Source organism: Mobula birostris, chromosome 2 (assembly GCF_030028105.1).
Source record: "Mobula birostris isolate sMobBir1 chromosome 2, sMobBir1.hap1, whole genome shotgun sequence".
NCBI classification, from domain to species: domain Eukaryota; kingdom Metazoa; phylum Chordata; class Chondrichthyes; order Myliobatiformes; family Myliobatidae; genus Mobula; species Mobula birostris.
The window spans coordinates 164,663,458-164,676,129 of record NC_092371.1 but is presented as its reverse complement, the minus strand read 5'-3'; the positions used below and the strand labels follow the sequence as shown (position 1 = coordinate 164,676,129).

General features: G+C 41.0%; 1 protein-coding gene across 1 annotated transcript in view; it reads right to left on the bottom strand.

Moving 5' to 3' along the window:
* The window catches only part of col21a1 (collagen, type XXI, alpha 1), a 211,819-nt gene that overhangs the window by 195,049 nt on the left and 4,098 nt on the right, over positions 1 to 12,672 (bottom strand). Inside the window, exon 2 of the mRNA XM_072280324.1 lies at positions 2,968 to 3,077. Coding sequence (XP_072136425.1) covers positions 2,968 to 3,040 — 73 coding nt within the window. The 5' untranslated portion in view covers positions 3,041 to 3,077. The remainder of the gene's footprint in view (positions 1 to 2,967; positions 3,078 to 12,672) is intronic.

Here is a 12,672-nt window from a genome sequence, read left to right as displayed (position 1 = left end):
CATACCCTTGTATCCTCAAAGGCCTTTCAAGCCATAATTGTGGAGGAGGCAAATGAAAAAAAGTAAGTCTGACCAGAGTGAGAATCTGGGTCATTAGTGGAAGAGGGTTAGGGTGTGAGAGGATTTGGCATCAGAGTGGGAGGGGATGTGGGGAGGGGTATAATGATATTCTACCAGGCATCATTCTACCTGTGGAATGGAGGTGTTGTAAAGTTGCATTCTGTATGTGCATGTTATTCTATGCATCAAGAACCAGGATCAAATTTATGGAGGGGTACTGTGCAACAATAATGAAAAGCAGTCGGGTTCCAGATAAAATGTAATTGCATTTCTCCAACTCTTCAAACTTACTTAGAAGATACAATAGCAATGTTTAAGAGGCATTTAAATGGGCACATGAATAGGCAGGGAATACAGGGATTCACACCATGTGCAACCAAATGGTCTTAGGTTAGACTGGCATCATGGTCAGCACAGATGTGGTTGGCTGAAGGGCCTATTCCTGTGCTGCTGCATTGTTCTTTGTTAACGTATTGCTAAAAATTTTAAAATAATAATTTTATAAAGGACATGGACAAAATCCAGCTGTAAAATTCCAACTCAGAGAACCAAAAATACAAGAGCCTAAAAAATCCAATTGAAAATTCAAGGGAAACCACTTTACCTAAATAATGGGGGGCGGGGGGGAGCATGGAACTCTCATCTGTACCGGATACTTGAGTTGAAAAGCACCAAAGAATTTGAGAATTAATTAAGTATACACAAAATGCACAAGGAACTCAGCAAACAGTCAGCATTTATGGAGAGGGAAAAGCAGTCAGGCTGAAACACTTCATGACTTGCAAGCTTCCAGCAAGTGAACTGGCTGGAAACCTTAAGAGTGCAACCTTACAGCACCTCCATTCTACATTGATCTGCTGTCAGATCCTTCCTGATGCCTGGTAGAATATTATAATGCTCTTCTCCACATCCCTTCCCACTGCTGCCAAATCCAGTCATATGCCATCCTCTCCCAGCATTTTGTGTGATTTGCTTTAGATTTCCAACATTTAAAGAATCTCTTGTTTTAGTTAGGGAAAATTAGTTAAATGCATAAGGGAAATGAGATTAGAGTATTGAGACAGAATTAGAATGCTGTGTGTGAAGGAAATTTACCAGAACAAACACGGGAACAGGGTAGCTATTCCGAATAGCTGTAGTGTACGCTCTTCACTGTTCTATGTAACTAGTATTTGAAAAAAACACAGATCGCTAATTTCTCTTGATTTTCTATCACTACACACTCTTTTAAAAAAAAGCTTCTACTGCATTTTGTTAAATTGATTATGGCAAGGTGACCAATTGTCAAGAACTTCAAGACAATTTTATTTGCACCAAGGTCATGAATATGAAGAATACTAGCTTACCTATTCTATTGTTCTACCTATGATTATGGTAACACCTGGACACAATTTAGGAAGGGAGGGACAACAGAAAGGAATCTTACTAGTTTCCTTCCATTTTATTGATAATATGAAGATTTGGTGAGGTAATTAGATGCATTTGCTTTACTACATTAAAATGTTTCTGTACATGCTGTAATTAGGCGGTGAGGCCCAAAATGTAGCAAAATTTTTTCTGCAATATTCCTATAAATATGGCCACACTCAATGTGCATAACTGAGTGCTGCTTGGTTTAATTAATGTTCTTTTTCACGGTTTCACTCTGTGAGGTCACTGAATAGAATATGTCAGATACGCTATGCTAAATTATAATCTTTTCCTGTGCGCCTATGAATTTTAAGAATTTGATTGAGATGGTCAACAAAAATAGTAATATATTGTTCCTTGGTATGTATATAAACACATACTGGAAAAATATACATTTCTAACAGAATTTTCTGCTCAACTGGACAAAAATAGACCTTAGAGTATGTTTATTTCATTATTTTCTTTATTCCGACTGGTCACAAAGATGAAAAAGGCAATATTGTAATTTATTCTTATACCTAATAGTCAGTTTAGCCATGCTGCAAATATGATAAAGTAACTGCTTTAAATTTACTCCTGAAGAGAAGAAAACTTGGATACCTTTCCAAATATTTTTGCTTTGATGATGAGTTCATACCTAAAATAATAACCTAATTTCTCTTTCAAGATACTGATTTATTTGTTGTGCTTTCACTGTTTTTTGTTTTTAGTTCAGATTTTCGATATACACAATTGATTTCTCTTTAAAATAGATCGCCCAGATACTGACTGGCACTACTAAAATTAAGTTAGTCAGTTGCCTACAGCTGGCCAAGGAATATTTTGTTAATGGATTGGCTGGTGTGTACAGTAATTCAGTAACATCAGGCCCAGGATATGTTTTTTTTAGTTTGATTACTAAATTAGCAAGTGGCAATAGAGTATAAGATCAGTAATTGAGCTGTGAGATTAGCAGACATATTGATGATGGCAATGAGGTTTATGGTTGAGCTTTAATTTTGATTGTCGCTTAGTGCAAGTGGTGATCATGAAGTACGACAGGAGGCATGGTTTCTTAGGGTAAGGAACAATTGTGAAAAAAGGATTGTTAATGGTTTTGGTGGAGGTACCTATCAGTGTTTGGGTTGGCATATCGTTTGAAACAGTGGGATGAGTCTGGTCAGTAAATTGCTGTATTGGGGTAAGGCTGGCAGAGATTCATGGCAAACAAAATTTGAGAGTTTAGATTGGGGGCACCTGAAATTCCTATAGGAAGAAGAGAGAAAGGGGCTTTTAGGAGACTCAGGTAGAAATCATCTTAATGGTATCAGGTTACTGGTGCCTGTCTCGAAATGGTTTGCAAAGTCCTATTTAAATTACACAGATGCAGGCCTCATGTGTATGGTGAGACACAAAACAGTAAGATGTTTCACTGTTTGGCAGGGTCACTCATCAACCTGACGAGCTGCTAAATGCCACAATAAATTCAAGATTAAAAACAAAGTATTGGTTTCTTACTGGATCGTACATCATCTTCCATAGCTGTTTCTTGCAGCAGCAGAAACAGAAAACTTTGCAGGATAGGATTCATGGTTTTTTATATTCAATGTCCATGTACACATCAAAAACTAAAAATAAGAAAAATGGCAAGGGCTAAGCATTATATTTACATGAAATAGCATCATACAGATTCTTTCAATAATGAAAATAAAAGTATTTGGAATTCTCATCCTCCTCTGAGCTTTGTCAGTGAAGCTAGAAGACATTCAAAAACTGGAATAAGTCTTTGTTGAACAGAACTTGTAAATCCTGTAATTATTCCTACAGGAAATTTTTCATCAGTGAAGAAAATATGAAAAGTATTTCTAGTAAAGCAACTCAGAACAGATGAAAAATCATTTGGTCAAATCTAATAAATTTATTTGAGCCAATTTCCTTTGATGATAGTTCTTATCACTTTAACTATTAATTAAAATCTAAAAATAACCTAGAGTGCCATCCTGATTGAAAAAAGCAATTCCATTTTAATCCAGCCCCAATTTATCTTCAAAAATGATTATGCATCCGCAGATGTGCAACAGGATTTACTTGAAAGTAGATTATGAACTAATTTTACGCAGGGCTCATTTCATCTGATTTCCCACCACCCCTATGGCTGCAATACGATTATATACTAGAGTTCCACAGCACAAAATGGTAAAGTTTGGCACTAAGTCCTGATGAAAGCTCTTGGCCCGAAATATAAACTGTTTATTTCCCCCAATTGCTGCTGCCTGACCTGCTGAGATCTTCCAGCATTTTGTGTGTGTTGCTCAAGATTTCCAGCACCTGCAGAATATCTTGTGTCAGCTAAATACCTCTGAAGCTCTATTAAATCAGACCATAGAATTAACGATTATTAACTCAAATGTGACCAAAGCATACTACTTACCAGATTAAGGAGTTTAGCATTAAATCCCAAAGAAGCTCGTGTGGCTGTGAACAGCAAAGTACAAAACTGCATGCTAATCCTAATTCAGGAAAAAAATGTTTTCACAGTGTACCCTCAGATATTATATTAGACTTAAGTAATCTTGATAGTCATTGCTTTGACTCTCACCAGTGCAAAGAAGAGATAACAAACAGTGCAAACAAATGACAATTCCTTAACAGAAATAGTCAGGGAGCACTTTGGTTCTGGTGACCATTAGTTTTAAGGTAATGATGAAAAATGATAGGACTCATCCAAAGGTTTGTGATTTTTGTAAATGACCTGGATGAGGAAGTAGAAGGGTGGGTTAGTAAGTTTGCTGATAACACAAAGGTTGGGGGTGTTGTGGATAGTCTGGAGGATTGTCACAGGTTACAGTGGGACATCAATAGGATGCAGAACTGGGCTGAGGAGTGGCAGAAGGACTTCAAGTGTGAAGTGGCTAATTTTGGTAGGTCCAATTTGAAGGCAGACTGTCATATAAATGGTATGACTCTTGGCAGTGTGGAGGATCTGAGAGATCTTGGGGTCTGTGTCGATAGGACACAAAGCTGCTGCACAGGTTGATAGTGTGGTTAAGAAGGCATATGGTGTGTTGGCATTCATTAACCACGGGATTGAGTTCAAGAGCAATGAGGTAATGTTACAGCTATATAAGACCTTGGTCAGACTCTACTTGGAGTACTGTGTTCTGTTCTGGTTACCTCACTACAGGAAGGATGTGGATACTATAGAGAGAGTGCAGAGGAGATTTACAAGGATATTGCCTGAATTGGAGGGTGTACCTTATGAGAATAGGTTGAGTGTACTTGGCCTTTTCTCCTTAGAGTGATGGAGGATGAGAAGTGACCTGATAGAGGTGTATAAGATGATGAGGGGCATTGATCGTGTGGAAAGCCAGAGGCTTTTTCCCAGGGCTGAAATGGCTAACACAAGGTGGCATAGTTTTAAGGTGCTTGGAAATAGGTACCAAGAGGATGTCAGGGGTAAGCTTTTCACACAGAGGTGGGTCCGTGGAATGCACTGCTGGCAGCGGTGGTGGAAATAGATACAATAAGGTCTTTTGAAAGCCTCTTAGATAGGTACATGGAGCTTAGAAAAATAGAGGGCTATGTGGTAGGGAAATTTTAGGCAGTCTCTAGAGTAGGTTACATGGTCGGCACAACATTGTGGGCCGAAGGGCCTGTAATGTGTTGTAGATTTCTATGTTCTATGCTAGGTTCCTGAATTGGAACATGGCTAATTTTAGGGAAATTAGGCAGCATCTGTCAGAGGTCAAATGAGTAAACCTGTTTAAAGGGAAAAGAACAAATCAGAATCAGGTTTAATAAAACCAACATATGTCATGAAATAAGTTAACATTACAGCAGCAATACAATGCAATACATGATAAATATAGGAAAAAAACTGAATTACAGTAAGTATGTATATATGTATGTATATTAAATAGTTACATTAAGATAAGTAGTGCAAGTACAGAAATTTTTAAAAAGTAGTGAGGTTCTGTACGTGGGTTCAATGTCCATTTAGAAATTGGATGACAGAGGGGAAGAAGCTGTTCCCGAATCACTGAGTGCCTTCAAGCTTCTGTATCTCCTTCCTGATGGTAACAATGAGAAGAGGGCATGTTCTGGGTGGTGGGGATCCTTGATGATGGAAGCCACTTTTCTGAGGCATCACTCCCTGAAGATGTCTTGAATATTACAGAGGTGAATACCCTTGATGGAGCTTTGACAAGTGTGAGGCTTTTATAAGTGTGATATTAAGAGTCTAATGCAGCATGTTCCTGTCAGGATAAAGGGAAAACCTGGCAAACCTGGATGAAGGGCAGCTTATGTCATGAACCACAGGTGAAATTTTTAACAAATATTTCTCCTCTATGTTTACTGAGGAGAAAATCATGGTTGCCTAGCAGTTAAGGGAAAATGGTCTCTTGAGCAACCATGACTTTCAGTAAGGGAAACAAGTGACAATACCCAGTCCAAAACAGAGTCCCAGACCAGTTGTCAATTGTGTCAGGGTTTACATGCTATAATGGGATGCAAAATGAAGACAGGCAGTATTACCAACAGCAGCACATCCCTTCTTGATGAGCTTAAAGCATTCTACACACATTTTTGAATATGTCACCACCCATCATAACAGACTCAAATGCACCTGAATGGTTGCAAATGTAAGATCAGTTTTCTGGAGAGCGAACCTGCAGAAACAACCTGGCCCTGATGGTGTCCTTGGCTGTGTCCTTAGATCTTGAACAGATCAGCTGATGGAGATATTTGCAAATGCCTTTAATCTTTCCCTGCTTCAATCTGAGGTACCTACTTACTTTAAGAAGACCACTATCAATATGGTACCTTAAGAAAACAACATAATGTGCTTTAATGACTGGCCAGCCAGTTGCTCTTACATTTATCATTATTAAATCCTCTAAAAGACTGGTCAGGGCATGTATTGACTCAAGATTCCCAGACAACCTCGACTCTCTGAAATTCACCTACTGCTGAAACAGATACCCTCATCTCTGAAGCATCTGTTCAGTAAAGACACCTATGTTAGACTATTGTTTATTGACTAAACGTCAGAAACAAAGTTCGGCTACTCAGTCCCCTGACTCATCTCTGCCATGTAATAAGACCATATCAATGCTAGTGGAATAGAAGGATTACTGAATTCATGATGTGTGACTCCAGTCTTTTCATGATGAATTTCCCACAAAGTAACAGCAAGCAACAAGGTTTCGCTCCCAGATCAGCTCAATGCCTTTTCTGCTCGCTTTGACCGACAGAACATGGAAGCCCCTTCTCTTTCTTTATGACCCTATCTACCTGTGCCACTACGTTCAATTAATTATGGACCTGTATTCCCATATTCCTTTGTTCTACTGCACTCCTCAGTGCCCTATTGTTCACTGTACAAGACCTAACCTGTATGGAAATATATTCGGAACATTGAGATTTTTTATGTACTTAAACTTGTAATGTGACTAAAATGGAACTTGAAAAACTCTAAACTGCTTTGCTCCATGCTGAGTGTATACATGACAGGAGGCACGCAATGTCCTTGATCATTGTTCATTGAGTAACTAAGAGGAGGACCTTGAGAAGTGCAGCTGTATTGAAGTAGAGGAGCTGACCTTACAGAACAGATAATGGCCAAAGCAGACTGAAAACTTGTATCAGAAAAAGGAAGTTACTAAGTTGTAAGTTAGAAGCAGCCTCCATTCATGAGGAGTGGAGATATTTCTCATTATTGCTAGCAATAAACATGTCTCTGAACAGATCCAATCTGTGTTTTTTTGGTTCTTCAGTATAAGACCTAGTGAAAGATACACAACACCTGGTTGGTCCTACTGAAGTGCAACACCAAACACTCGTCTGCAGTAAATTCCATCTGCCATTTTTTCAGCTGGTCCAGATCCTGCTACAAGCCATGATAGCCTTCCTTCCTTCCACTACACCCCCAGTATTAGTGTCATCTGATGCAGTTAACCACAATATCATCCAGATCATTGATATAGATGACAAACAACAACGGACCCAGCACCGATCCTTCTAGTCACACTCCACTAGTCACAGACCTCCAGTCACACAGTCAAGCACCTACTTCCACTTTCTCACTTCTCCCGCAAAGCCTGTGTCTAATGCAATTTACATGAATGCCGAGCAACTGAACCTTCTTGACCAATCTCACCTCACCTCACCTGTTGCGAAGGATGATTTAAATATCTCTGCAAGATCTCCTCCATTTCTTTTGGCTCCACACATAGATTACCATTCTGATGGTCCAGAGGACCAATTTTGTCCCTTGCAATCCTTTTGCTCTTAACATATCAGTAGAATCCTTTAGGATTCTCCTTCACTTTGTCTGTTAGGACAACCTCATGCCTTCTTTTAGTTCCCCTAATTTCTTCCTTAAGTGTTTTCTTGCATTTCTTGCACTCAATAAGTATCTAATTTTTTCTTACCTGTCTATATCTACTATGCAGCTCCTTTTTTTCTTAACCACAGTTCCAATCTTTCTTGAAAACCAAGGTTCCCTGCACCTGTTATCTTTACCTTTTATTCTGACAGGCACGTACAAGCCTCTTTACTCTCAAAATTTTTCTTTGGAAGGTGTCACACTTACCAAGTACACCTTTGCCATAAAACAACTTGTCCCAATCTACACTTGCCCGATCCTTTCTGATACCATCAAAATTGGCCTTTCTCCAATTTAGAATCTCAACCCATGGACCAGACCCATCTTTTTCCATATTTACTTTGAAACTAATGGCATTACGATCGCTAGATGCAAAGTGTTCCCCTGCACAAACTTTTGTCACCTCTCTGTCTCGTTCCCTAATATCAGATCAAGTGTTGCACACTCTCTCCTTAGGACACTATGTATTGATTAAGGAAACTTTCCTGAACATATTTGACAAACTCTATCCCACAGTCCTTTTATAGTATGGGAGCCCCAGTCAATATGTATGAAATTAGAATCACCTACTTAAACCTTACATTTCTTGCAACAGTCTGCGATCTCTCTACAAACTTGTTGCTCTAAATCCCGCAGACTGTTGGGTGGTCCATAATATATCCCCATTAATATGGTCATATCTTTTTTATTCCTCAGTGCCACCCATAAAGCCTCACTAGACGAGTTCTCCAGTTTGTCCTGACTGAACATTGGCCTGACATTTTCTCTAAAAACGGCACACCTCTCCCTATAATCCCTCCCATTCTGTCGCATCTAAAACAGCAGTCCCCCGGAATATCGAGTTGCCAGTCCTGCCCTTCATGCAACCAAATCCCACTAATGGCTACAATATCATAATTCCAGGTGTTGATTGATGCCCTGAGTCATCTGCCTTTCCTACAATACTTACAATACTTGTTGCATTGAAATATATGCAGTTCAGGACATTAGTCACACCATGCTCAACCTTTTAATTCCTGACTTTGCCTAAATTCTTAACAACACCTGTCTCCACAACCTCTCTACTATCTGTTCTGGCACTTCAGTTCCCACCTTCCTGAAACTCTAGTTTAAGTGCCCCCCACCCCCGTGTTGCACCAGGTAAACTTCCTGCTAGGATATAAGTCCCCTTCCAGTTTAGGTACAAACTGTCTCTTCTATATAGGTCTCACCTTATCTGGAAGAGAGCCAATGATCCAAAAATCTGATGCTCCCTTTCCTACACCAACTCTTTAGCTATGTGTTAAAGTGTATGATCTTTCTATTTCTGGCCTCACTAGCACATAGCATGGGTATCAATCCTGAGATCACAACCTTGGAGGTCATGCCCTTTTACTTAGCACCTGACTTCCCGAACTCACTTTGCAGAACCTCATCACTCTTCCTACCTATGTCATTGGTACCTTCATGGGCCACAGCCTCTGGCTGCTCACCTTCCCAGTTAAGAATGCTGAACACTCATTCAGAGATGTCCCAGACCCTGCCACCATCTGGGACTCTCGTTCTTGTCCCCCTTTCCTTCAAAATCACAGAGACCGACTCAGTGCCAGAGACCTGATACCTGTGACTTCCCTCTACTAGGCCATCCCTCCCCCCAACAGTATCCAAAGTGGTACACCTGTTTTTTGAGTGGGATGGCCACCAACATATTCTGCACTGGCTGCTTTACCTCTTTCCCTTTTCTGACTGTAACCCAATCACTTGTGTCCTGCATCTTGGGTGTAGCTACTGCTCCATATGTGAAGCGCCTTCAATTACTCCAAAAGACTGAGGTTTGGTAAAATACTGAAAGGCTTTTATTTGCTGTACAATTCGACCTCCACAGTGAGTGTCTGCCCCCGGACAGAGGGGGAGGGGCAAGGCGAACACCTTTATACAGGACTCTGTGGGAGGAGCCACAGGGGCAGTCAGCAGAGGGGCGTGTCCAGACAGTTAACCCAGTTACAATATATATACATGGTTTACCACAATATGTCCTATCTATCACCCCTCAGCCTCCTGAATGATCCAGAATACATCCATTTGCAGCTCCAACTCCTTAACACAGAATGATAGAAGCCTCAGTTGGATGGACTTTCTGCAGGTGAACTTGTCAGGGAGACTGGAGGTCTCCCTGCCTTCCCATAGCTTGCAAGAGAAGCATTCAACTATCCTGCATGGCATTCCTACTATTCTAACTGTTATAATATTAATATTGTGGGCACGTGGCCAAGTGGTTAAGGCATTCGACTAGCGACCTGAAGCTCACGAGTTCGAGCCCCAGCCGAGGCAGCGTGTTGTGTCCTTGAGCGAGGCACTTAACCACACATTGCTCTGCGATGACACTGGTGCCAAGCTGTATTGGCCCTTGCCCTTCCCTTGGACAACATCGGTGTCGTGGAGAGGGGAGACTTGTAGCATAGGCAACTGCCGGTCTTCCATACAACTTTGCCCAGGCCTGCACCCTGGAGAGTGAAGACTTTCCAGGCGCAGATCCATGGTCTCGCAAGACTAACGGATGCCTATTGTATAATATTAAGAAGGAAAACAATAAATAAACTGGGGGGCGTGGAGAAGGAAAACAATATATAAATTGGGGGGGGGGAATCTACAGCTTTTGTGCTTTCTCTCACTCAAACCTCTTCTCGCTGAAGCTTTGAAGAGCTAAAGCCTCAAAATCCCCACTCTAAACCTGTGCCACTCCAACATAGGTTACATTTTGCTATATTATATGCTCTGTCTTTTACTTCTATACTGTCTTTGACTTCCCTTGTCAGCCATAATCACCCCATCCTCCCTTTAGAATACTTCATCTTCGGGAAATATCTATCCTGTGCCTTCTGAATTGCTCCCTGCCGTTGCTGTTCTGCCATCATCCCTGAAAGAGTCCCCTTCCAAATCAGCTTTGGTGAGCTCCTCTCTCCTGCCTCTGTAATTCCCTTTACTGTACTGAAATACTGATACATCTGATTTTATTTTCTCCCCCTCAAACTGCAGGGTGAATTCTATCATATTAGGATCACTGCCTCTTAAGGGTTACTTTACCTTAAGTTCCCTAATCAAATCTGGTTCATTACAAAACGCCCAATCCCGAATTGTCTTTCCCTTAGTAGGCTGAACCACAAGCTGCTCTAAATAGCCATTTCATAGGCATTCTACAAATTCCCTCTCTAGGGATCCAGCTCTGACTTGATTTTCCCAATCTACCTGCTCATTGAAATTGCCCATAACTATCTTAACATTGCCTTTTTACATGCTTTTTCTATCTCTCATTGTAATTTCTATCCCACATCCTGGCTATTGTTTGGGGGCCTGTATATAACTCCCATCAGGGTCTTTTTACCCTTGCAGTTTCTTAACTTTACCCACAAGGATTCTACATCTTCTGATCCCAAGTCACCTCTTTCTCAGGATTTGATTTCATTTTTTACTAACAGAGCCACCCCACCTTCTCTGCCTTCTTGCCTGTCCTTTCAGTACAGGGCGTATCCTTGGATGTTAGGCTTCCAAATCTGATCTTCTTTTACCCACGACTCAGTGAACCTCACAATGTCATACTTACCGATCTCTATCTGCGCTACAAAATTATCTACTTATTCCATATACTGTGTACATTCAAATACATCACCTTCAGTCCTGTATTCATCACTGTTTTTGATTTTGCCCCCATGTTACATGTCACCTCATCCCACTGACTGCAATTTTGCCTGATCATCTATCAGTCCTTCCTCACAGCCTCACTATACACTGCATCAACTTGTATACCAGATGCCCTATCCTCAGCCCTATCACTCTAGTATCCATCCCCCTGCCAAATTATTTGAACCTTTCCCCAACAGTTCTAGCAAACCTGTCTGCAAAGATATATGTTCCCCTCAGGTTCAGGTGTAATTGTCGTACCTCCCCTGTAAGAGATCTCAATGATCGAAAAACTATGATATCCTGCCTCCTGCACCACTCCCACAGCCACTCATTCATCTGTACTATCATCTCTTTCCTGCTCTGGTATTGCATGAGGTACTGGGAGTAATCCAGAGATTACTACCTTGGAGGTCCTGCTCTTCAGCCTCTTCCCTAACTGCATACACTCAGTACACAGGACCTCTTCCCCCTTTCTACCTATGTCATTGGACCACAACCTCTAGTGGCTAACATTCCCTCTTGAGAATCTTCAGCTGCTGTTCTGAGTCATCCTGGACCCTAGCCACTGGTTTGGCTGCTATTGTAGCCTGATAAATCATTCCGCACCCAAAGCGGAATACTTGTTACTGTGGAGAATGCCACAGGGGAACCCTACACTGACTGCTTAGTCCATTTACTTCTTCTGATGGTCACCCATCTACTATCTGAAGCCTGACCTCTGGGTGTGACTCTTCAGTAAAAGTCTCATCTATGAGGTTTTCAGCCTCCTGGGTAGTCCTAAGTACATCCAACTCCAGCTCCATTTCCTTCACCTCGTCAGTCAGGAGCTTATGTTGGGTGCACTTCTTGCAGATGTAGTCATCTGGGAGACTGCCAGATACCCTGATATCCCACATCTCACAGGAGGAGCATTTCACTGCCTGAATTACCGTCCTGCCTAACTCTAACATCTCAAGCTTAAGTTCTAGCCTGCGCCTGTTCTCAACCAAGCCTATTGAGCTAAAGCCCACTCCCACAATGGCCACTCCACTTACACTTTTTTATTTTAGTTTATTTTATTTTACATCTTTTTATTGTGTCTAAAAGATCACGATGATTGCAGCCCACTGAAAAGTTCAGAAAGACCCTGAGCTCTTTTTAAACCTCGCACAGCCTCACCATTTATTTAAAGTAAA